The sequence below is a fragment of the Tyto alba genome, unplaced genomic scaffold (assembly GCF_018691265.1).
Source record: "Tyto alba isolate M040663 unplaced genomic scaffold, T.alba_DEE_v4.0 Super-Scaffold_6, whole genome shotgun sequence".
NCBI classification, from domain to species: Eukaryota; Metazoa; Chordata; class Aves; order Strigiformes; family Tytonidae; genus Tyto; species Tyto alba.
In genome coordinates, this window is record NW_024881327.1 from 36,961,416 (window position 1) to 36,988,526 (window position 27,111).

Genomic DNA, 27,111 nt, shown 5'->3' on the forward strand with positions numbered 1-27,111 from the left:
GAATAAACTCTTACGTCAGTATAATTTCCTTATCTGTTAGGACTCTTGTTAGTTTTGTACGTAGAACCCTTGTTGAATGAGATCTGTCCTTTTTGCCATTTCCTTAGGTCTCTTGATCTGTCTGTTCAACCTTGTTGGTCTCCTGTTTTTGTGAAGAGCCTTCAGTGGCCTAGGTGAACATCAGTAGCTGGAGATTTGAGCCACAGTGTGGGAATATTGGATTTGCATACGTATGCAAGTATAGCATGCAAGAAAATGAAATTGTTTTTGTTTCCTGTTTCACTGCATCTGTGTGTATGGTACTTACTTGATTGTGTTGTACATCTATAGTACCTCTAAATGAACTGAGTAGGTCAAGTGGGGTAAAATAAACATATCTGATCATACTGGGTTTTACAGAAATTTTCAAAGCCTGAGTCTGGGATATGTACTAAGCTGTTGTCTTTTCCCAGGGAAGACGTAAACCAGATTAGGGGTTTGGGAGCTCTTTTGCATTTTTTCACTTTAAGTGTTTTTGAAAGTTTCTTAATGTATTATAGCCCCCAACAGCAGCATCTAGATATTATATAATGACCCACTTAAGAAATGCAGTCAGAATAGATGCTATAAGACTGTGTATTAACTTTCCTAGAGAATATGTCTCTAGTCAAGTCATAGAATTTTGCTGTTGCTAGTTGAACACAGGGAGCTGCACAGCTGAGCTCAGGTCAGTATTGCCCTATTTTTAAAATAAAAATATATGGTGATTGTATCATAATATAAACCAGAACTACTAGTTTAGATTTATAGTAGTACATTTTTCTCTTCATCTTTATTTGAAAATACAGGAAATCTTCACCTAACCTGAACTTCTGTTTCTCTTAGGGTCTTATCTAATTCTAGATGGGATACTGATACCACGATTATGGTTTTGTTCTTTTTTCTTTTTTTTTATGCTGATGAAAAAGGGAACCTTTAGTTCTTAAATTTTCTTACTAAAAACTGCTGTGTTAATAAAAACCACATTAAAAATGTTTGAGGCAAGAGCATGAGCTGAATGTTTGTACTTTCCAGAATTCTCTTTTCTTGTAAACTAGGATGGTATTGCATAGAGACTTGTTCATTCTTAAAACATATTATCAACTTAACCTTGTTTGCAAGCATTTGGTACATGGCTAAAAATTAGGGAAGAAAAGCCCAACCCAGAAAAAACCCAACCTCTTAAATCTTTCCAAAGAGTTTAAATTTCAGATTTTGATTATCAGATTATAGTTTGCGTTGGAAACATACATAAGAAAATTATCCATTAGATTTTACAAATTTATGGGAGTTTAGAAAGAGTATAGTACTCTGAGATGGTCCAGATGGGCACACTAGCTAACAGTTTTGAAGGCAAGACAGACTTTAGTAAATGTCCTCAGACCTGCATGCCCAGTACTGAAGACCTCAGTGGGACATTTGGTCAAAGTATTTTTCTGTGCTGAAAAAGTGCAAATAATAATAAGATCCTTAATTTTAAAAAATGAAAATTAGGATTTCTATATAATAGAACATGGCTATAGTTGGGCCTTAAATAAACCAACAAATATTATAAGAATTAAAACCACAAAAAGGAGTTTCGGGAAATATTGCAACTACTATGCTAAGTTTTTTTAGTACGTGCCATCTGCCTATACTAGATCTGGTAATTGGATAGTATTTTTTTTTCTAAAAAATTTAAGCTAAATTGACCACCGTAAGTTTTTTGGGTTTTTCTAGATATGAACTATGTTCATAATGCTTCAACCTTATATTTTTTTTTTGTTTTCATCATGAGAACTGTATAGCTATATTATGAATGTTCATATGATTCCAAACTAGTAAAGGAAAGAGGCAATTACTGGACAAATCTCCCGTGGACAACAGACTATCTGGAAACTAGCTTCCCTCCAAGCTGCCAAGCCCCAGCTTGTTGGAACATGATGCATTTGCAACAGAGACTTCGGTGGTGCTGCTCGGTGAAGTCCCCGGAAGTGTATGGCCAGGGATGGAGGAAGTGCTGTTAGGAATTTGCAGGGAGTAATACAGTTGCCTGGGACAGGTGTCATATTCAAACTCATGAAGTCATAACTGCACAGAACAGTGTACATGGAATTACAGAGATCCAAGATGAGTATAATTTTTTGTTTCTGGAAAACCCCACTGACTGACACATCTCAAAATGGAGATGTGGACTTTTGGAACTCTCTTGCTATTAAAACCGTTATTTAGAGATGATGAGTCATCCACAGAAGGTGTAAGTTGTAAAATCTGACTGAATTTATGCTTGGAAATAATCAGGAGTTAAAGGTATTTTTGATCAAGAGAGAGTTTGCACCCTTGCTTGGCTCTTTCAAGCTTCAAGACATGATCATCACTACTGAAGATGAAAATCCTTTCTCTAGACTGCAAGGCAAAGAACATTCAGAAAAGTCTGTTTGTATTAGTTTGCTACCTTTACCAAATTAATGTAAAGCCTGTTCAAGACCATGGTGTCTGCATTCATTAAGTAAGATGACTAGCTTGAGGCAGTCTGGGTATACATGAAGCCTTAATTAAATCTATCGCTAAGTGTTGTATGTGAGCATCACCTTTAGGAACTAAAACCACTTAAATACAGTTATAAAGCTTTGGAAGTGGTGAATTGACAGTGAATTGGAGCAGAGAACTACTGAACTAATTTTTTCTTTTTATATTGTTTCTTCTGCCTTGTAACCAAGTTTGGCTTTTCAGGTTGGGACATAATTTGTAATGAAAGTTAATAGTGTGCTTTTTTCTTTTTTCTTTCTTTTTTTTTTTTTTAATGTCTTATTAAAATTTAAGTTTTTTGCTAATGAGTCAGTCATTTCTTTAATGTGGATGATAACAGGCTTGGATACTATCTTGTGATTAATTTGCAGTTCAGCTAGGAAAGGATTCTGAGAACTAGTAATAGGAGAAGCACTTATATTTTAAATTGTTTCTACTGAAGAGTCACTTCTTGTGATTTTATGTGATTATTTTATAATAGTTCTTCTATCTTCTGAGTGCTATAAACACTTGGTTAAAGCATATTTGATATTTTAAACTTTTGAAACATGGGATAATTTTCACGTCTTTTCTCTCCCTTTCTGTACACTTAAATATGTCTGATATGAAGATTCATTGCATCAGGCCTTACTAGGTCTGTGTTTAAAAGGGAAAATAAAAATAAAAATAAAAAAATTGAATGGTGAAGAAGAAAAAGAGGCAGAGCGTTTCCAGTCTTACAATGGTAGTTGTAAGATACCTATGTGGCTTAGTCATTAAAATGTTGATCCCGCAGTTTATTTGTACTGTACATGTAATTCTCTTTAACAGGAAAGGAGAAACCAAGCAGAAAGAGGACAGGTCTGGTGCTGCACAATCTATGTGTAATGGGGTATTTAAACCAGGTTGCCAGTTACCTGGCTGCTTGGTTCATCCTTCTGCTGAATTATCTTTAGATTTTCTTTCTATAGGCCTGCAAAGTTTAGGGCACCGTATAAGTAATAAACACTGCTGTGCTGCATGTGAGATGGAATAACTGCATTGCTGTTCTGTTCAAATTATAACTCAACCTTCAACAAAACCAATCAAATATTGATCTTAAATCCTCCCCTTACAAATTTTCTATTCATAGAGCTCTTGTGGATTCCTACAAGAGTTCTGCACCCTTGAGGACTTACAAACTTAGACTTACTAAAGCTGGATGCAGTTCAGCAACCTCTAATGGAATAACTTAGGTAAGGTTGACTCACTTTCAATGGCATTATGGTGCTTAACTTCCCTTGATGGTTACTTCAATTTTTAGAGATGTTTTTCTTTCTATTTTAATGTCAATCATTTACTGAAACAGCAAAAAGAAATTAAAAAAAAATCTGTAGGCATTGGTAGGGAGAGTAGTATTCTGAATCCTTTGTTTCTCTCTGTGGAAATCTTCAAGTATAATGACTTTTTTCACTGACATCAGATTTCAAGTGTTCCTCAGAGAGTAGCAGTTGTTCTAAAATAAAATTGCACTCTTCAAACTGCACTACAGGGTCCTAAATTCTCCTGTGAGTTTTCTTTCTATAAAAAGAAGACTGAGATTGAGTTCGGAGATTATTAACTATTTTATAAGACAAATATCAAATAAAGATCATCCTGACAAGAGCAAGAGAAGAGTTTGTATGTTTTGTTTTATGATTGAGACATTCAGCAGCACCTCATACACGTATACAGGGTTTTGGCAAGTGTGGCAAACAGAGCAATGTCTGTTCTTTGCCATGAATATTACAGGTTTTCAGACTGGGTAAAGACTTAATATAAAGAAGAAATAAATTATTATTTTTTCTACTGGTCAAATCACAGCTTTATGACAAGTTTACTTAACTCTAGTCCCATCTGGTTATTTTTATTGGAATGAAAAAATATTTCACTTACTTTCTCATTTTGCCTGTTAGGAAAATCTTGTGGCCATTTGAAAACCATTCATTCACAACACATTGTTTTATCTATGTTGGACCCAGTATTATTTTTATAGTCATGGCAAGTTCAGCCTTCTGTGTAAAGAAACCAGGGTTTGCTTTGACTTTTTTTGGAGATAGAAAATTACCAGTAATGTCAACCTCTGTTTCTACAAGTACTGTCATTTGTTGGCCCGATTCTTTTGAAGACTCAGAATAATATCAGATACGTACTTTACAGCAAGAAAGGACTACGGTGAAATTTCACAGAAGGAAGAAAAGACCATAATTGCCATTATTTTGTGATTAAACTGCAGTACGCTGGTTTGGCTCAAATACTAAAATAATCTGATGCTTTCCTCTGCTTTGGATGCTTTTTGGACACAACAGAGGAAAAATATTCTGCCCAGTTCATACAGTTCACTGAGAAACACCACAGCTTAAAAGAATTGTGTGTTAACTGAGCTGTGGCAATGTAGAGTTTTTTTGAAGTGCTGCTAAATATACTAATAAGAAACTCATTGTTCACAGCAGAATTCATCTGAACATTTTTCTTCAGTCAAGCATTCAGTCAAGCAGACATTTTAAAGTTTACAAAAAATTTAAGGCTGAGAGCCTGTGGGGAGAAGGTAAAAGCTGCAGCCCAGGGGACCAAAATCTTTAGCGGGGATTCAGCTGTACCTGCAGCCATTAAATTCCAGCTGCCATGGACTGGAATTCACCCTCAAGGGCCCTGGTGATTTGCACAGCACTGACTTTCCCTGTGACCATGCTGCTACAGGCAGTCACCTGTTTCTTGCACTCTTCCATTCCCACGCCTCGTGCCAAGGCAGGGGAGGGGACTATTGCAAAGCATCTGTACTGCAGCTCGGATCCTTCTCAGATGACCAAGAATATTTTACAGTGCTCAGTTTCATATCATTGAAAGCACTGATAATAATCCTAATCTTCCAGTTTTTAAAAAAGGTGATTACATTGTTATTATTAGTGCCTGCCTGTTCTGGCTTTGATCAGATGGATGCCTCGAGGAAGCAAAAAATGGTGAATTCAAGAGAAGTTTATTCTACATTTTGCTAGCCAAGTGATAACTGAGTAGTACCAGAATTCTTGCAAAAAGACTGAAATAATGCCTTTGTTGGATTTTTAAGTAATTTATTTGTATTAAGTGTCTTTGGAAATGATCTGGGCACTTCTGGGACATGTCCATTGTTTAGAAAGATGTGATAACCCTGATGCTGTCTTGTGATAATGATTTTTGAAGAGCACCAGCATTTACTGACTTTTCTTCCTTTCAGTATATTCCTTCTTGAAAAAAAATGACTTCTTGAACACTTTGTCAGAAATCTATTAATGGAGATTTTAGAGGATTTGGGGGCCTTCAAAAGTTACTTAATACTTTTGCATATTTTTATCCTGCTTATTATTTAAAATAATCAGGTGAGTTTATGAATGAATTTCAGGATTGGTTAAAAATGCTAACACATAGTTTTCACATGTAAAAAATCTGGTGTTACATATTTTGTGGCTGTTAAATTTATCAGAACTGCTAACATCAGAAGATGAAACAGTGCATTTTTCCATTTGTTTCCAACTATATATTTTTTTAGTTAACCCAGTAATTAAAATGGTCGTACAAAAAATTTGGTAATTTTACTACCAAGATATTAAAATACTTCAATGACATTCTAATAAGCTGGGGAATCAACAATCTAATAAATGAGTACATAGTTACTGCAAAAATGTTGCTGTTTTTTCATTCTAAGAAGTGTTGATCAAAAATGGGCAGAAAATTAGATATGAAATCCTAGATATAATATTTTTAAATGGAGCAAGTACTTGTATTCAGACCTTTATCCATTTAATTTTTATAGATAGTTAACATACTAAAATAAAAATAGGCATGGCAAGTATGGAGATATTGGATATTTTTCCAATATTATTGGATTTTTTTTCCCAACATTACTGGAAAAATATTGTTGAATACATAGGTATATGAACCAATACCTGGAATAAGGAAATGTGCAAATAAAATCAAAACTCCATGGAATTTGCTACCACAGAAATAGTTGTTTCCTTCTGCAATATGTGTAGAAGAAAATATCCCTGTTCTTTTATATGCAAGTGTGGAAAATAGGTAAAAGTATGTCCTAGATGAATAAGAACCAAAAGCTACTTATTTTCTTAGAAAAGACGGAAGAGATGTCTAGTATTGCACCATGCAAACAGAAGGAGAAAAAAATATTTTAAACTCTGAAAGACATTTAGTTTCTAGAGCTCCCTTAGAACCAAAGATCTGATTCTGAAAACTAAAGACAGTGGCAGAACTGCTGCAAGTGGCTTCTGAGAAACCAGAAAAGCCACTTCAGATCACAAATGGAGACTACTGTGTCTCAGTTTGCTGCTTGGTTCTTAGATTTCCTGTTACCATCTGGCCATATCAATGTATTGGATTGTTTTAAAGCAATAGATTGCTATATATCTTCTATCTTCTTATTTTGAGGCTCACTGCTGTGGTAATTTAAGTGCAAATTAAGCGAGAGAATTCAGTAGCTGTCTAGGGCACAGTATATGAATAGCTTTTAATAATGTGCACTGCTGGAGCTCATACAAATGATTTTTCTTTGAACTTTATTCTTTTTATAAGTATTCTAATGCTCTGCAGTGTTAAACCCACCTCTCTCCCTTTATCAGTTACTTAAAATGAGAGATCTTTATGTGCCAACATCAGGCGGCTGGCACAAAGTTAACTGAGTGCTAATTACGGTTCAGAAATTTTCTGTGCTCAGAACTGATTACACACAAAGCCAAAAAGTGTCCTCCTGCTTGGTTCCCATCTTTGTAGGTTTTCTAGGTACCTTAAGACTGCAGTTCCTCAAACATTCAAGTACACAGAATCAATCCATTTTCAAATTAACTCATTTTATTAACATGTGTTGAAGAATGTTCACTTTCCATTTCATTTTACCTAGGGTCATAATTAGAAAAGTGCTACTGTTAGACTGTCTTCTGTGAGGATTAAGTATTTGCTAAATCCTGGAATCAAGAGGGGTTTATACACACAGATATTTTATCGAAGCTGTTATGAACTCTGAACAGTGAAGGTATGGAAGGATTTCCCATAAAGCCTTGGAGGAGAGGAGCAGCTGTAAGATCCAGCAGATGGAGAGGATTCATTTGGGTCTGATTCTGGGATGGTCTTACACTTACCAGAAGAGGATTAAATCTTCTTTACATACTATTGTAAAATGTGCAAAATGTGTGACATCTGGAAAGTTGTTGACATCAAGAATTCAGGAGTTGCATAAAACTGATTGTTCCCCCCCACCCCCTAAACTGGCGATTGAGTGATTGAGAAATAGTTTCCTAAATGTATTTTGATTTATTTAATACCTTCTACTTTAAGTTTCTTTGTGACCTTATGAGTGCAATGGAATAAACCATTACTTTTTTCTCATACTTTAACTTGTGTTTGACCAGATTACAAAACAGACTGTGTATTCACAGCGATACTTTCAGATTATTAGCTTAATATGCTTTTTGCACTGTATCTGAGGAAGACTTCAATTTCAATACTAGTCGGCATATATTTTTAAATGGCTCAGATGTTAAAACTACCTTCTAATATAATGAACTCAGTCCTTTATAATTATTCCATTGTAATTACTTTAATCTAAAGTTTTGCCATTACATTTTCTATTTTCAAATTCCAGTAATCAACAATATCTGCTGCTGTAACTGATGAACTATAATGCTTATCTGCAGATGTTCCATTTCTGCTTATAACTTTCTTAAATCCTGATTGCATTAGGATGATACTTTACAGGTTAATAAAGGGGTATAATAAAGGGGAGAAATGTTCAGCCTTCCTTACGAATCATGGAAAGGGAGAGAACTTCTTATTATTAAAAAGAAAACTTTGCAATGAGATTAAGAAAGAAAATTGAGACTTGTCTAGAAAAAATGTCCCTATGGTTAAGAATACTTGACTTTTAACAGTAAAACCAGGTCTAGGGTGGGTTGAACTACACTTTTTAGATGTGCAGAAAAGATTTGATTCTGCACGGTCTTATTGATGCCAGCTGTTTAGTAGAGAACCAACTAGTGCTCTGCTTAAGTCTCCAACTATAAACCTCATAACTTTGAGGAAAGAGCCAAGAGTTCTTATTGGTATTAGGCTGGAAGGATCAACTATTTACCCCCAAACTACTCTTGTATACTCCCCTGCAACCATATAGGCAGCCTAAAACTGAAACTGGTTTGTTTACCTAACTTTGAGTACTCAAGTACACCAGGAAACAAATCATCTTTGAAATCAAGCCAAAAGTATGGCAGCAATAAGTTATTTAGGAGACAGGAATATATATGTTGATTTCCTCCCACACCAGTGACTGATAGTTCCTTACCTTTTCCCTGGAAGATTGCATCGTTCTTAATGCATTCATTGTTAGTAGAAAAAAGCCCCAAAAAACAGTGAATAATATTCCGATGTCAATTATTTTCCTATTTTTGAGCTGCTTAGGCAGGAGGTACTTTTATTCACAGATAATTATTATCTGCAAATTCTCCAAAAGTTTTGATAAATATTACTTACAACCAATTATTGTACCAGCATTTCTCTTCGTTCAGTCTTTCACTCAGGTGCCCTAGACTGTTGCATGAACTAGCCTCAATATTAATTTCTAGTTTTTATGAGAAGTGTCACAGTGACAAAGCTATGGCTTTGGAATTGACATTTTTTGCCACAAGGCCTCTTTTGGCTATGATAAAATTAGAAGGTAGAAGGTTATTAATTTTTACTCTTTTGGGGGTTTTATCAGGTTGCTTTCTCTCACATTTTTATATTTCCAGTATAAATTTGTTCATAATTTGTAGTATATGTGCAGAACTTCCATTTATTATATTCTTTCAAAGGGTCTTGGTTCCTTTTGCAATGGTAATGATTTGTCTTCCTGTATACTGAGTGGTGTGGATAATTAACTTGCAGTAAATAGGATCAAATTTTGAGGACTTGCTTATGAAAATCAATAAACACCTAGGTGATTGTGTAACCTCTCTAGTTTTGCAGCCTCATTTGCCCTGCTTCTTCCATCTTTATTTTTTTCAGATGAGGATATCATTTTGCAGTTATCTCAGAAGTAGGACTTCAGAGTGCACCGTGCATTTCCCTAGACTCAGAGAAACAATCTTATTCTTAAAACAAAAATCAGCCAAGTTTCAATTTTATTACATCTCATAATGTTAATTTCTTGTAATTCTTAAATAGTGTTAAATCATGAACTTGTCTAATGTTTGTTTAGGGAGTTTTGTTTCCTCACTACCCAATTCTACTGATTACTATCAACTGAACATTTGGCACATTGATTTTCTAATTTATTTTTTAAATTCTTTCTCTTTCTATCAAAGAAAGCTCAGGGATATGTAATTCATTGTAGGCTTAGAACTTAGGAAAGTAATGCTTCCTTGAACTCTGAGATTTGGCCGTTACTGTTTATAAATGTGATTTTTGCCTTGCAACAAATGGTAAAGAAATCTATTGTACAAATACTGTCTGCAGCTATCTTATCTAAGACAGTACTTTTGTTTTATCTATATTTACAGCTGTTTTCATTTCTCACACTTCAGAAGATGGATGTATGAGGCATGAAACCTAATCACTCAGTATTGTGACACAAAAGTGCATCTATTGTCTATTTGCAGAACTGCACAAATGTGCATCTTTTGAACTGCCGTCAGAAGCATGTCTCATAGTTCAAGTTTATTTTCTCTTCAAGTATTTAACATTTGATTGATGAAGAATCACATTAGTGGTTTAACTGAAATACTGTTTTACGTGCTCTCAGAGGGCTTCCTTCCAAAGCTTGAATCAAATTACTGGAGATGGTTTAAAGAACATAGGAGCTGAGGGAAGAAACTAAAATCAATACAGCCTAAAATTTATCATCTGATTTTTGAAGTTACTGATTCCTGTATATCATTTTAAGACTGTGATCCTATTAAACCTGGGACAAAGCAGTGCTTCTTTACTTGCTAGATTATGGCAAAAAATGCATAAAAAGCAGATATTAATGAGAGAAGTCAGTGGTCTGGAACTCAAGCTCTCTAGGTCAAATTCTTGGCTCTGCTGCGTGCCGTGCCGCCTCAGGCAAATCATTCGATCTCACTGGGCTTCCGTTCCCCATCTGTCAAATGGAGACAATGGATGCTTCCTTCTGCCTGGCCTTCATCTTGCCTATTTGTATTGTGGTTCAGAGGAAAAAATGTTTTTTAAAATGTGTTTGTATAGTACCTAATATATTGAAGCCATTAGGTACTTCCATAATACAGTAAGGGATGACAGCCTCTAGGCAGGAGCATTTTTAATGTGTGTTCAGCAAAATGGATTTGCAATCCACTTTGGACCAGTCCTGAAATAGTGTAGAACTTTCTCCTAGTCTTTTTGGCAGATTATAAATTTTATTATTTGGTTACCATATTGTGGTTGTTATAAAGCATTAGTACTGTCAGCACTTACCACCTGGAGGTATTATTGTTTGAGTTTCCCCATTCTGCCTACCCTCTCCACTCACAAACACCCATATAATAGGACATTATAAGTAACTAACGTACATCAAGTATTGATAGATAATAGCTTTTTAATGGATCCCATCGCATTGCTAGTAATATAACTTTCATTTTTATAGCTCTTTTGCATTTCATGATGTGCCTATGAATGCTAGGACTTGATAGAAATTGAATGGACAGAGCAAAATGCATTCTCACTGCCTAACTTGCACATAATCTGGTCAAAAATGTAGCCAGAAGAGGGCAGTTTGGGGCAGAATATGCAGGAATTCTGCATCATCCTCTCATGGGGCATGTCTCTGCAGGACTATGGATTGAATAAAGGGAATTTACCCACTCACATCAATGATAGAAGTTGGGTGCTATAAGTCAGATGGCTCCTCTACTCTATGCCCCTTTAATACAGCAATTTTTGATTTTGTATTCAGGTGGGTATTTCTTTCCAACACAAAAACTTCATTTGCTACCACTATGAAAAACTGTGTAATTTATAAATGCCTGCAGATGAGTTAGGGTATGTAGTGATGTTTTTAGCTTCATAGTTTTTACGTGGAAACACCTTCTGAAAAGCTTCTGACGTGATCCTTTAACACAGAGTTGTTAATACAACCAGTACTTTTTTAGTACTTTTTTAGTATCTGGAAAGAAGTAATTTGTCATGGTGTAAAAATCTGTGTATACTCATATTTTAATATATTACTTTAAATGGAAATGAGAACATGAAGTATTTTGACCGACATTTATCAAGGGTGGAGATTACCCAGTATTACAAGTGTTCCCTCTTTTTAGATTAACTTGGCCATTTTGAATTAGTAGAAAGTAGTATGTATTAGTGTGGTAAGGTGAAAATTAATGTGGTGTCTCATGAAGATGGACTGAGTTACCATGTTTTTCATCCTTGTACTAGAGGTTCATCCATCATAAAGTCTAGCTTTCTGAGATCATTATACAGATATTAAATAGCAAACTGTCCTCTTGCATGTGTGATGGTTATGCAGAAAAAACCTCTTGCAGTGCTACAATATAGTTTCCATGAATTATCAAGGAAATGTAGGAAAGCAAAATACAGTTGCATAGATTAGAATTTGTTTGTGATAACGACCCAGTCATTGTAGGAAATGCCATGGTACTTAACTACCCTAAGTTATTAGAACCCCAGAGGATTCTTAGCTACGCTAACATGGTACAGAATTAGGTCAGGGAGAAGTATCTGGATGCTAAATCACTTTCTCATCCTTCTGCAAAGTGTTACCTTCTCAAAATATGGGCTAAACTCTTAGAATTTTTCTTAGACCTACAGCAATAACAGAAGAAGAATTTAGGGAGCTGTGGGACAACTGTCAGATTAATTACACCAGCTGGTAGTGTTTCCTCTTATGAATATTTTAATATGGGTAAATTAAAAAAGGAATTTGATAATGTCACATGGCCTGAATCTTTAGCTCTCATTCTCGGTATTTATTTTACATCACAAATTGAATTTTCAGTTAGAAAAGACAGGTATGGTAGGGAGACTCCTAACTGCAGCATTTCTTCTTTTCCCTTCCTTCTCAGTCTCCTTCCTGCTGTCCTTACTTCAATCTCCCTCCCTCATTACAGAATCACAGTTGTGAGTTTCTTTAAGTCTATTGAAGTAATTTTTGTGTTATTGTTTAATATATACAGATGTTGATACATCACTTCATTGTAGTGCAGTGTGTAGCAGTATCAACATAGTCTATTGGTATCAGCATGTGGCATCATTCTGCTGGTAATACCTGTCATGAACATACACACCAAGTACTGCTGTGGTGCTCTGTATCAGGAGTGTAGGTCATACCTTACAGTACCTGCATGTAGTCCTGAGTGTTTGGGTCTTTTTTATTATTGCTAATGCACATACTTAGGATTTTTCTTTGGTTGCTGATGTCCCTCCGGCCTGTCAATATTTCTAAACTAGTCACTTAATTTAGTTTCTTAGTGTTCCCGTCTGTAATATGGCATAATAATGGTGCTTAACCAACTCTGTTTAGCTCACTGAAATCTGCAGTCAAAATTTGCTCAGTTATCATTGCAAAAGATAAAATAGAATTATTTTTCTTGACCGGAAAATTGTAAGACAGAAAGTGGCTATATCAAAGTGTGAGAATCACAACATTTCAGCTGTTGGACCCAATTACTCAGAACTAGGAACTGCCATAAATGAATGAACAATTAATAGAAGTCAGAATGAAAAAGAAAGAAAGAAAATCAACATATCAGAAGCAAAGCATGGGAAAAAAAAAAAAAAAAGTGGTATGAATACCTATTTCTCATTAATTGGACCTGGCTGTTACAGAGGTACCAGAGATGGAAGCTTTATTATAGATCTATATACATTAATTGCCAGCATGTGATATACAACCTCATTCAACATACAATTTTTCTTTTACAAGAACTAGAAATATGTTTATTTTTGAAAATGAATATTAATTTCTTCCTAACTCTGTTCCCTGGTTTTACTCTTTTATTTTAGTCTCCTTTAGAGTTAATACATCCAATTACAAGAAGGGGACAATGACAAAGCTGTAAGCTTTTGAGTTTAGCAGCAAAGTCTGCCTGTGTCAGGCATACATCAATTTACATGACACCGGAAGGTCAAAAATCTCATTAGTATTTGCAGTGTTTATGACTGACTTCCTAACCAATATCTTCAAGTACTGAACTGTAGGTGCTAGAAAGCCATCTGATCTATGAAATGGTTTATTAATTTGAACCACTTGATATTGCCTAAAGAGATGAAAATAGGGATATACTAAAGAACATTATTGTAATTATTCCATTAGGAATCCCTTCAATTATTCAGGTGTTTTAATCACTTGGGCTTTTAACATAGTGCTAAATGTTGATCATCTGATTAAATACAAGTTTGTATGGAGCTTTCACACTCTTCTTTGCTGAAGGACAACATAGGCAAATGCAGACAAATGACTTAATCCTGAAAAATTGATTAATTTTGAATTAATTTACTAGAATTTAAGTGGTGTTGGAAGAATTGTTAGAACCTCTGAAATTTTCCAGAAAACCTGAGAGAATTGCTACAGAGCTGTGTTCTATATTCTTGTTTTTACAGTTATATTTCCATCTTTTAATGACAATGAAGGTAACCTTGCAAGCAACCTGTAAAATGAGGTGAGAAAAACATAGTGCTCTTTCCTTCCATGTGCAAAAGAATGGCATTTTTTTTTTAAATCCAGAGGTGATCACAGTAATCTTCTAAGCCTTCTTCAGGCAGAGTTCTTCTGTTCACAGAGATTGGATGATAATTTATGTTTCAAATATGATTATTGTTTTTAACAAAACAAGCCAATAAAGAAATCGCAACTAATGTTTAACTACTCTGAAATTTCATCTGATATTCCAGATTTGTCTAGCTTCAGTTTTCACCTTTTGCATCCTACTTGGTCCATGTCCATCAGCCACAAAAATTGTCCATAATCTCTGTGAGTATCTTCACAGAGAGATGCAGTCATCCTTTAACTTCCTTTACTTTGTAGTCACCCCTTGAAGTTACTCCTCTGTTTTCTCATGTCTTCAGAACTGTGAACTCTAAACCATAATGGTGTTCTAGTATAGTCTTAGGTTTTTCTGTTTGAACAATGATAGAGTCTCTATTCTTTGTTCCTAGAAGTGTTGTTTTGCATTCTGCTGAACTGAAAAAAAAATACTGAGTTTATCCCATAACAGTAAAATGTCCTCCTGATTACTCATTCCATCATTCTTTACATTTGTCCATATAAAGAATTAATAGTGTCCTTCAAATTGCTAATAAAGTCATTGATGAATTGGACCAAGAGCCAATCCTTCTCCATTCATAGATGTACTCTCATTAATGAGTGACCCCTACCATTCACATTTAATAGGATCTTAACTGTGAAACAGTAAGACTTTATGAACAGAGGCATAGGTGAAATACAGACATGAAATCTGATGGAGATGATCACACTAGTGACAACAGAGCGTGTAGCTAAGGTGCTATGTCAGACATCTTTGTAGCACTTGATAGAAAAGGAACAAAAAAATACCCACATCAAAGACAGGTAACAGCTATAATTTGCTGGTATTTTTTCAGGCTCCTTGGCTTCATAACAAACTAGTTGTTTGCTGTTCAGCTCTCAAAATATGCAGTTGCTGAATCTAAAGTTTATTATAAATCATGAAAGATGAACAGTCTCCAGCTATGCTGTCTTCATAAGTACTATAGAAATACATAAAATTTTACCTAGCTTTCCAAGCTTTATTAGTACAGTCTAACTGCAGTCTCACTTTTTGAAAGAAAATTATCCTTTATGTGTATATATGCCTGAAGGGGAAAATAAGAAATTATTATTCTTGTTCATTAACAATGAGAAATAACTGCGTTTTCTCTCATTTAATAAATATGGATAAAGACGAGACTTTTATTTGTCTCTCAAGTACAACTTCTGAATAATGTAAAATCTGATGGACTGCAAAAGTGTGAGACTACAAAATTACAGCTTTTCTGGTTTTTTCCTACACTGCTATTGTGCAGTAACAGCACAACATGGAGATATCTGAGAGCTTACTAGTTCACTTGGAAGTGACAACTTTGATTTTTCTGGAAGGTAACAGTGGAATAGTTATAAGCTTGCAGAGTGTTTTCTGTCATTGTAAAGTGTTGGAATAAGGCATGCTCTTGATGGAATCTGTTTCTGTAAGTTTCTGAGTACTCTGTATCACTGTTGCTTTTGAGGATTTCACAGTAACACTGTAAATGCCCTGTCACTGCTCTGCTTGAACAGTCATTTAACATATGTTGACAGTACATCATCAAACATAAAACCACACTCTGAATATCCACAAGTTGCAAACTTTCATCTTTAAATAGTGCTGGCCTGGTAAACCACTTTAAAAAGCTTTTTTCCCTGCAAGTAATACTACAATCAGCTTTTCCCTGACATGATTTCCTGTAAATATATGACTAGATTAAGGCCCATGCTGATAAAGTTGTTTCTGTAATGAAAATTTATGTTTTAATATTTAAAGATTATTTGGAGGAAGAAGAGGCTCCCAGGTATTCCAGTTCAGGGAATTCTGGAATGTGTTGTAGATAGTCTATGCTGTACACTTTGGTTATACTATTGCTCTAGATGGAATTTTAGGTAGACAGAAGTATAAGAACAGTCTTACGCAAGTGTTTAAGTGCACTTATACAAGTGCGTAAGTGTACATGCATGTAAGTGTATAAGACAGTGTTTTTGTACTTCTGTTTCAAAATAATTATTCTTATGTGTGTTTAAATGTGAGGTAGGGATTCATAAATGGGTGAGAGCTCCTAACTCCTATGGCACTCTTTTATCCACACTTTTAGTACTGCATAAGGATCATTAGGCTATTATAGAAAATCAATAGCTATAACATGGCTATTAAAGAGTTTTTCTTTAGCTGCTGATATTCTGTGTGCCAATTACTGAGGAAAGCTATCTCTTTTAATGGTAAACCTGTAGTTGTTAATTGTTTGGTAACCTATTTTGTGTGTTTTCTGTTTATTTTCTCTGAGAAATTGCAGTCACAAAAGACACCACAGCTATTAGTTTTGCTAAATAACTGCCCTACTAGTCTCTTCTGTTAGGCCAAGAATTTAGAATAAGGAAAGAACCATTATCATTAGATGTAGCTGCTCCAGTGGAAGACTAAAGGCATTGCTTTTACACAGTGCTTGTCCTTTCCCTGTTCTGTGACAAAACGGAAGATTTCTATTCCCATTGCTGTCAGGCACTTTCACAACAAACACTAAATCTTTGTAAACTAAGCATTTTAAATTGTATGGGTGGCCCAAGTGCTTAGTGGTAGGGGCATTCAGCCTCCTAGATGCTGATTCAGCTTGAACCTAAATTTTAAGTATTGATCAGCTTGGCCTCTGGATATTTATAAACAACTTGAACCCTTTTCTTAATATCCATGGCACATGCAACTATTTTTGACTGATGTGCATGTTGTCTAATTTACTAAAGACTAAGTGCTGCTGGACAGCCCTAGAAATAAAGCTACTATGTAAGAATGCTACATGTCTCTGAAAAGACAATTTCAACTTTCTAGCTGTTAACAGATCCAATAGTTCTGGTAAATTCATTTGCATGAGGCAGCAAAAAAAAATGTCACTTATTAATTGGATTTACTAAATAGTAATGTGATTAAACACCGTATGTAAAATGCAGTCACTCCAAAGCTGAACAAAAAGGCTCCTCCTATTACATTTTTAAATAATAAATTACTTTTTTTTGCTTTCCAGCATTGTTTCTGCCTCCTGAGTTCCCTTCAGCTTACCACAATGTGAATTTCCAGTGGCTATAGTTTTTAGTCTTGCTTCAGGACAATTAATGAAGAAATTGTACATGCATAAAGCTAAAATAGATTCAAATTATAATTTGTCAGTGTATGATAATCACCTGAGCCTGATCTTGCAAAATGCTGAACACCATATCCTTCTGTTACCCACAGTAAGAGCTGGAAGTGCTCAGCATATCACAGAATCAAGCCTCAATGCTTATGTGACTGCAATATAGTGCAGTTGATTATATTCTGAATTTATATTCTCTTAACCTCTGTTCAATCTTTGAGGCTGTTTATATCTAGGAAAACATAAAGTATTTGAATGCAGTTTCCTAAGAGTAAAATTTTATGACAGCATATGAAATCCTGTATTAAAATTCAGAAATATCTACTACTTTTATTTCATCTACTTCATAACTTTGTTCACTTTGCATGTGTATCCAAATAAACACACATCTTTAAAGTCTGTCTGAAAACATCTTTATTGTTTTTATCTCCCATTCCATTGTCCTTGAGATGTTTACCATTATTTTGCTGAACATAAGGCAATAGGCATGAAGTTTAATGAGACGATAATTTTCAACATGATTTTATCTAGAGCAACAATATGTGGCAGCCTAAAAATGCAAGTTTGTATCCAATCTGTATTTTTTTCTACAAAATTTGGAAGATCATTTAAGAGTTCAGCTGATACTTCATCAGGGTTCCAAGTGACAAATTTGTTCATACTGATTCATGTGTACTGTCTCCAAGCAATGCGTATATCCCTAGTAAAAAGGACTTCTATATCTTTTTGAAGAAATGTATGAGTTATGTTCTACTGAAATATGAAATCATAAAATTTCTTGTCCACTGGTTCATAATCAATTTCATCTGAAACTGAAATGAAATATGAAACCTGTTTTGCTTTCTTTCCCAAGCATGTTGTGCAGTAACATTCCTCAAGCTCCTTCTTCAGTGATCATATTATGAGTAAAACACTTCTCATGATCAAATCAATTTTTAGAAGCTTCTGATTTCAGGCGTTCAATTAATTGCTCATCTGCAATCTCTTTTCATTTCTGGCTTTTTTTTTTTTTTTAATTATTTATTTTTTAACCATTTAAATGACTGTATTTACCAACACAACATTATAGCACCTGAAATAATTCAGATTTTGTTCCTGTTCTTCAGTGAGTAAAAGACAGCAGTGATGATTGCTTTGTAGCAGTTAGGAACTCATTTTGTAGATTATTTATTATAGCATTTTCTTATTCTGAGCTGCTCATATCTGAAAATATCTTGGATGAAGGAGACCATACCTTAGAAATTATAATTTCAGATTGTAGTAATAAATTGTTTATAAAAACAAACATGCAAAAAAAGGGGTTGTGAAAATGTTTTATAATTGTTCAATTAGCTTCATTTGTTAATGCTGCCCCCTCTGCAGCACACTCTCTGATAAGCAGGTTTCTTTGGACAGGACCTGGAGGTTTCTGCCCTTTCTTGTTACCAGTGCTATGCTACCACTAAGTGTTATTCACTACTGCTAAAGGGTGGCTGGAAGATATAACATCCGTTGGATAGGAAAGGAACCTTCAATTGTGCTGAAAAGGTAACTTGTTTCTCTTGTATTTAATTTGTCTGTGAAAGCTTTGCAAGCTATTTTAATATGCATCTGATTACTTAGATGCCCATAAGTCACTGTAACTGAGGTTTACTGGATATATTCTTAATTCTGTGGCATTATAAAAAATGAGTTAAATGAATATATGAGAACTGAACATACTTTGTCCTGTACTGAGTGATCTGTAAGTATGGAGAAAAAAAATACTGTTTACATGTCCTAGCCAAATTTATTCTTGTTGGATTTTGGAAACTCCATACCACAAAATAAGGATGGACAATTTGTTTTATAGTTCTTTAGTTATAAGTTACATGTAATTGATAAAGATCCAGAAAAAAAAAAAAAAAAAAAAAAAAAAAAAAAAAAGGAATTTCCAGATAGCTTCTAGAGGTATTTTTACAAATATTTGCCTAAATAGGAGCCTGAGCAAAAGCAAAATGTAGTGCTTTCCAAAATAGTGATCATCATTGGAAATAGAGCTCTAATAGTTATGTGTTAGCTGGGAGTCTTCGGCTATTCATGTTAATGCTTTTGAGCACATTAGGTGTAGGGCCCATAAGAGAAGTCAAAGTCAGTGGCAGGGAGGGATTGTATCCAATCCATATAATAAACTCAAGACCAGTTTAAAAATTAATATCTCTTACTGTTTTGAAGCAAAACACATGCACTTTCATTTTACAGAACATTGTTTACAACTTTGTTTACTATAAAATACAGAATGTAATTAATACTGTTACTGATAAGTAAGGTTACTTGTAAAAACCTGTAAAAATAATGACTTGAATGAAGAGCAGATAATTTCCAACAGCAAATTCTAGCTGGACTTTGTTTTTAGAATTTGCTGGCATGTCCCTAAGTTTACAGAATTTAATAAAATAATCTACTTATATTTGTTTCCTCTATTTTTTATTCATCCTCCCCAATGTTATATGCTCATGATACTATTTTTGATACAAACAGATAACATGATTTTGCACACTGTTTAGGACCGGTCTCACATTCTATCAATACTGAAGTATCAACTTGATCTATCAATATTTCTAACAAATTATGCAAAAGGACATACCATAATTTGTATACAAAGCTACCATAATTAGTCTCATGATCCTTTATTCTCATCTGAATTCTGTGTATTTTTAAATAGGTCTTTTTCTTGTAAAATCATCATGATATACAAATGTACAAAACAGTACCTATTTATATGGGAACATGTAAGACTTTGGTATATTCATCCTGTGACTATGAGATAAAAGTTCTTTGTTTAGGAAGTTAAACAGTCCAATGCACTTGTAAATTCTTCATGAGCTGTGGCATTGATGACACTTCCAGGTATCTTGCTACCCTTTTGTAGTATCAGAACATACCATTCTCACAAATTAAATGGATCAGTTTAATATAGTCTTGGTATGTTTGCCTTGTTCAAGCCAACCCTCTGACCTCCCTCTGCCAGCGTGCCTCAGTGGCAGAGGATGTACCTCTTCAATTTTGGAATACTCAACCAGTGTAGTCTTCTCAGCTATCTGATACTACTGAATAGTTTTTCAAAAAGTATTTTCTAAGGATCATTGATGTGCCTTTCATGGCAATGACATGTGATTGTTCAAATTTGCTAATGTAAAGTTACCTATGAAAAAAACCCTTAAAAGTTCATAGGACTTGCATATTCCTTTTTTCCCCTTCTCATTAGTCCAATATTCTCCCATGGTTTTGGAAAATGAAAGGTTACTCTGTACCTGTGATAAATCCTGTACGAATTAAGCCTTTGATGTATTGACAAGAAAGCTTCTTGGCAGCCATAAAACTCTATTTTTTCACCAGTAAGCAGACTATATTTCTCTTTTCTGAGAAATATTTATTACCACTGAACATCTAAAAAGCCCTGTCACTTTAACCAGTTGGGGTAGAATATATATGCACCTCAGACAAATGCTAAGCACAAGCAGGAATGTTTTAATTATCATTAACAGTGGATTAACATTAAAATCCTTTCTGCTCGTATCAGAGTCACTGTCATCTGTTTTATCACTATAATCTGATAGGAGGTAAACCCTTTCTCTCAGTTTAGTTCAGCTACTGAATCACCCAGTGAGAACACATCCCAATATATCTATAACCCCAAGAGAGCTCATTATGATGTGAAATTCCTCTGGCATAGTGAAGGAGCTCTCTGAAATTCCCACCCGCAAATACTTGCTCTTGCTTGTGTTGCTCATTGTTCCTGCTGCAGTCAAATAGTTGTTGAAGGTGTCAGAATGTGTTTCTGTCACCTGCACTGCCCAAAGCACTGTGACATAACGTGTATGAACACAGATTTCTCCTTCTAATCCAGGCAAACTGAATACAACCTGAAATTAATTAGTAACCTGCGCTATCCCACCAAAGGGTCCAGAGCTAAATAAACCAAAAGATTTCCAGGGCAGTGCTGCCCTACTATTCCTATTTATTTTCTTATTTTCTTATTCTATTCATATTCTTATTCTATTCTTATCTATTTTCTTATTTTCTTATTCTTTATTTTCTTATTTTGCATGATCAGGCAAGACCTATAGATGTTTTATACATCAAGGAGGATGACCTTTTGGAGGTGAGAAAAAACAGAGATAGCAGTTCTCCCTATATGTGTGGGATATTTTCAGATGCTTCCCACAGATTTTCCAGAGTGACTGATACTACTCAGCTCTTCACTATATTCAAGTTAAATTAAGATTTGCCTGTTTGTTTTCTCTTGGAAAAAGAGAAAAAGAAGCTTTTGATTCCTGGTACTTATCCAATTGCCATCCAGTTGCCATTTTTCACCTATAAATAGACAAACAAACATGTTGAAAAAGATAAAAAGATGCTAATGGACCTCAAGTTAATGCGATAGCAAAACCTTAGAGAGTACTATACAATAGGGATAAATAAGTAGCTGAAATATTTTTATTTCAAATCTTTTTTCTGTTCCATCTTTCATTTTACAGAAAGAGAATGAAATTTACCTTTCCACTCACAAATTGTTTCCTTCATCTGCCAAAATTTGGTATCATAATATACTATTAAAAGTTGCTTCTGCTGGGAACAACCAAACCAAACCAAACTAAACCCTGCTTTCTCTCTCAGTCATCTCATTTTAGTATTCCTTAATATGTCAGCAGTCACCCACACAATCATCCAGGACTAGATTCTGTAAGCTTGCCCTATTTTTCAGTATTCATTTCTTAATTTATAGCTGCAGTCTCTAGTGGCCTAACGTTTTCAGCAGATGTCACTGATTTAACCTAGCTTCATCTTTGACATTAAATAATTTCTTTCTTCAAGACCCTTATGAGACCATGTAGTCATCAGTGAAGGTTCTTGAAATAGTTTTGTTAGAGGAATTAACTAATGCAATTAATCAGTTCTGTAAAGGTTCCCTCAAAACCCTATATAGATGCCATGTCAGTTTCTGCTGTTTCATCTGGAATATTCCTGAGCCATTTCTCACTCTATAATGATGACTCTGGTCTTTCCAACTGCTATTTTCATTATCAAGTGAAGAATTGTATAGTTTTCAATAAGTCCACACAAAGTTCAGTTCCATATTCACAAAGATCAAGTCTGATAAGCAATATTAAGAAAAAACTTGCATACAAGCTGTTATTGCAGCCATGTTCATGTAGACCCAGTTAAAAGACATTCCTTTGTAGCTCCAATAAATATTGCTCAAAATGTCTGTAGCTGTGTGGCATCACATAGCACTTACATGATTCATCAGCTTGTGACTTTGTGGAGTTTTTAACTGACATGATTTAGATCACTCATAAAACCAGTTATTTAACCATCAATAGGAAAAAACCCAGCTTTACTTTTGGATGTAACAGATTACAGATGGAATCTGATAACATGAAATAATGAAAACCCGCTTTCTTTAGGCAGTGCCCATCTCTGTGCACTGTTACTGCTGCAGTAAAAAGGTTTGCCTTTCCTGGCTTGATGAGTGGCCAAGATGAGTGCAGATTCCCAGTTACTTCTGCAGTAACATGTAAGGGCTCAGATCAAAAGCATTCCAGGGTTTTTGCAGATCATTTCTCCGCATTTGTCTTGTTCTTGATACTCCCACTAGTAGATAGTTCTATTTTCTTTCTTACCTGTTTCCCTACTCAGTCCCAATTGGAAGATCTCCTCCTCCCCAGATCCTGAGGTTGCTCAGGCTCAGTAACTTCTTTGTACCAGTTGCATTTAGGTGCTTCCTGAACAATGTGCATTAATTTCAGAAATTAACTGCTCATTTGAACATGCTGAAGAGTTCAGCCTTCCACTGATCACCCACAGTTAATGTACTCCCAGAGTGCTCTTTGGCTCCCTTTTTCATGTTGCCTAAATTTTTCAATGATTTAATGTATTTAGGGAAAGGAAGGATCCTGTGCAACCCGGATTGAAATCCTTTCCACAGATAATACTTTTCTCATGTTACTTACAACATGACTAGTTTTCCTCCAGTATTGCATGTAATGAATTTTTAAAAGTCATTTGGATTCTAAATGTGGAATTCACTACCAATCCATTTCATTTTCTCAAAGTCAGAGCACGCGATTCGCAGAGAAGGAGGAGGAGGTAAATCAAGTTCATTGCTTCAGAATAGTGATGTTAATTCCTTTTATAAATTAAGTATTATGGATATATGAGGTATAGTATCATTTGCTTGGAAAAATTCAATGGTGCCTTGAACTTTATTATTCTACAGCTTAAGTTTATTTTAAACACTACAAAATTCTAGCATAATGATTAGTGCTGCAAAGAACATTTGATTCATGTATACTTATACTATAGAAGAAAATTGCTATGGAGTTGATTAAAGTTTGAAGTAAGAAAACAGATACAGTGTAATCTGAACCCACTGACTTCTTCTGAACCATTTTTAGAAAAAATACTTCCTTCTAGTGTTAAATCACAAGTGAAGCTCTTCACATCATGGTAAATAAGACACAGTTTTCAGCTGTGCATAAGCAAATCCTAAAGATTTCAGCAAGGGTTCTATCTTTCCATATCCTCTTGAGTAGTGTTATCAAATATGGGCTTTCATACATCCCATCTCTGGCAAAGCTTGTCCGTATTCTTGTCCCTCCTGAAGACCTTGAAAAAGACCTTGAAAATGCTAATATGGGAGCATATCCAGCAACCCACTTCCTTTGCGTGTGAACGATTGCGCCAAGCCTAGGCAGTATGCATTCCTGTTTACATCATGGCATAATTTTCCCAGGTGCTTGTTTCAGCCCCTGTGTCTGCTTCCCCATTCACACTACATTTGGATTAATGAATCTCTGTCATAAGGCAGCTCTGAACTGGCACTGTGAGGAGTGTGACAGAATATGTCATGGGAGCTACCATTTGAGCTAGAGGATCAAGGATTTCATAGCTGACCTTTATGTGGACAGGCAGTTTCTCTGAAGGTTTATATCAAGAAAACTTGAACTTAAATTACTTCAGCAACACTTTCAAATTTTAGCTGTTTGGAGCTATACTGCATGATGCTATATCCCAGCGATTCTGGGCATAGTATTGGTTTTCTCTTCACACTGGACAGGAGTGATATAGATGTATTCTACCAGAGAAGATGGGTGACTTTTTGTGGATGCCCTGCACAGACTCTGATCAGAAGCTAACCTCCAGTTTTCAGAGGGATGAACAATGATTTCTAGAGTACGTTAGTTTCATTCGAAGATAGAATGTAGAAATAGTTGGGACCGCTATCTTTTCAAAATAACTATTAGTTCTATGCAATAATTAACATTCATGCTTTGCTCTTGCAACTCAAAATTCTGTTTTAGGAGTCATCTGGAAATCAAGACTGAATCTTTTATGGTAAAAATGTATTTCTTAGCACAGTAAAATGCCAATGTAAAATCAATATTTATTCTCAGAATGGCACCTTTGAAAGATGTAAGATAAGAGAGCTGTGAAATATGCTTAAACTGGAAAAAGTTTCTCTGCTGAAGTTTCAGAAACTCTGTTACCAGATTGAAATTCAGCTCACTTTGGTAGCGGCTTGTGATAGGAATACAGCCATGACTGGAATGCTGTGTCATGCCGTGAGACTCAAAGGACCTGATACCAGCAAGTACTGTTCCAACAGTGCAAATTCAAGCCTTTTTCAGTTCTAAATAGCAATGGACCTGAAATCTATCCCTAGATATAAATTTGAATGGAAGTGCTCGCCTTTACTTTGACTGCCTAAAAATTGGTTGTTAAGACCGATGGTTTTCTGCTGTTTTGAACAGAATTCACTGTTGATTGATAGGCTGTTTCCAGAGGTGGAATTAGTGTGCTTAAAAAACTCCATACTGGCCTGTGCTGATAGATCTGAGATGTCTCCAGATGTTATAGGTAGATGTGTGGTTTTGTGTGTAACATTTTGTATAAAGCAAAATAGTTAAGCCATAGTTCAGACGTACGCAGGAAATTTCACAAACTTGCAAATTTATATAATTGGCATTAAGATTAATTCAGTTAGAAGGAAAGCTGACTGTTTAAAAAAAACTTGGAGTTCTAGTATCTTTTAAAAACTAAATTTCAGGAATTGGAATCTTATTCCTTGATTGTTTTGCATAATCAATAGAATCTTCTGACGTAAATGCGCACAGTGATGTCATGTGTTACATCATGCTTTCTTTCTTTAGGAAGCAATGAGTTTACAATTGAAAAGTCAGCTTCATTTCTCAAACTCTGGTGTGTACTGTGACTGATGCCAATTTTTTTTTTTTTCTTTCCTTTGACTTTTCCCTACCCTTTGTCTTTAGAACTTAAATTGTGTTTAATGTTGTTAGATTCAGATTCTGGGTGAGAGCGCAGTGTGAGGGAGAGGGAGGGGAGTGAAATAGGGGCCACTTTGGTGTCCTGCTCCTGGCTGGGCGCAGTTATTGTTTGTAATTAGAGTAGCTCCCCTGGTGCAGTCGATGGCTGGTTGTCAAAGGGCTGCCGCGGCTTGCAGCTTGGTTCTGCCCTCAGCAGCAGTCATCTCCTCGGCATCTCAGGCTGGAGCTCACAGAAGAGCAAACACCAGTGCTGTTTAGGACTCTTGCGTGACCTTGGAGTAGCATAAAAGTCTGGAGCACTGGGTAGGTGTTTTTTCTTGGATTTGTGGCCCCTGAGTAAGGCTTTGGTTAGGTCCTAGTCGGTGTTGGTTGCTGCTAGTAGCCCCTGGCTTCTTCAAAGTGGCAGTCTATCAAGAAAAATAATGTCATCTAGAAATGTACTGGTCTGCCTGTGTGAATCAGAAGGTAGTATAGAGAAATGGTCCCCAAGTGTACAACTGGCTTTAAGTGCTCAGCTGCTTTTCTGCATTTGAGTGACAGTGGCATTAAGGCAGCACAGAAACCCAACTATTCATCTTTTCTGGGTAGAGCAGCTGTCTTTCAATAACAGCTAGAGGAATGCAGCTCTCTATGACACTGATGTAAGGCAAGCTAAGATAGGAAGGATAATAGGTTCATGCATAGAGGATTACATTATTTCCTTTACTTAAACAACTGACTAAGGTAAGAGGTAAACATTTATTTACAATCTAAAGATGTTATATAATTTATATCATTTAAGTAAAATTGAAGTTTTTTAAAATAGTAGATAAAATCTGATTTTTTTCCCCATCTGTATTTTTTACAAATACATTAATGTTCCAGATAAATAATTAAAAACAAAATAATATGAATACAATAATTCCATTTAAGTTAATTAATACTAAGGATGTATGAGCTAAGAATAATGGCTGATGAGATCCTAAAGCTTTTCCCTTTATCCCCAGTCCATCTCCTTACTTCTCCCCCCATCTCCCCTACCCCCAGTCTATGGATTTAAGTTGTCTATATATCCTTTAGGAAAACTGAAGGTTAAGTTTTTGTTTAGGATGGAAGTGTTAGCCCCTGAGAAGAGAACACATGAAGAGAATGAAGATTTGCAACAGTATCATCAGAAGCCTGCAAACTGCAAGAAATTGCTTAGAAATTGCTGCTTGATAAAGCGAATTTTTGCCTGGAAAAGTTTGAGCTCTAAAGGTACCTTTCCTATTGAAATTTTTAGTGTAGGAGAAATTATTGTCTTTCCAAGATTTCTGAATTTTTGATACAGTGGTATTACTGAATTTAGCATCAGTCAAGTTACAGGTACAAAAAGTCTCTGCTGTCTTGAGCCTGTTGTGCAAAGAGATTAAAAATGGTACAGCTTTGATTGAAGGTGCTT

The 27,111-nt window shown here is 35.2% G+C and overlaps 1 protein-coding gene across 4 annotated transcripts in view; it reads left to right on the top strand.

The window, feature by feature from the left end:
* The window catches only part of KCNIP4 (potassium voltage-gated channel interacting protein 4), a 431,748-nt gene that overhangs the window by 17,225 nt on the left and 387,412 nt on the right, over positions 1-27,111 (top strand). Inside the window, exons 1-2 of one of the 4 annotated variants that reach the window (XM_032984391.2) lie at positions 25,927-25,994; positions 26,779-26,927. The exons of 2 other annotated variants lie outside the window; for them this stretch is intronic. In XM_032984391.2, coding sequence (XP_032840282.1) covers positions 26,780-26,927 — 148 coding nt within the window. In that variant the 5' untranslated portion in view covers positions 25,927-25,994; position 26,779. Of the gene's footprint in view, positions 1-25,926; positions 25,995-26,315; positions 26,415-26,778; positions 26,928-27,111 lie in introns of those variants that run through there. One more of the 4 variants, XM_032984390.2, reaches the window with a different exon arrangement.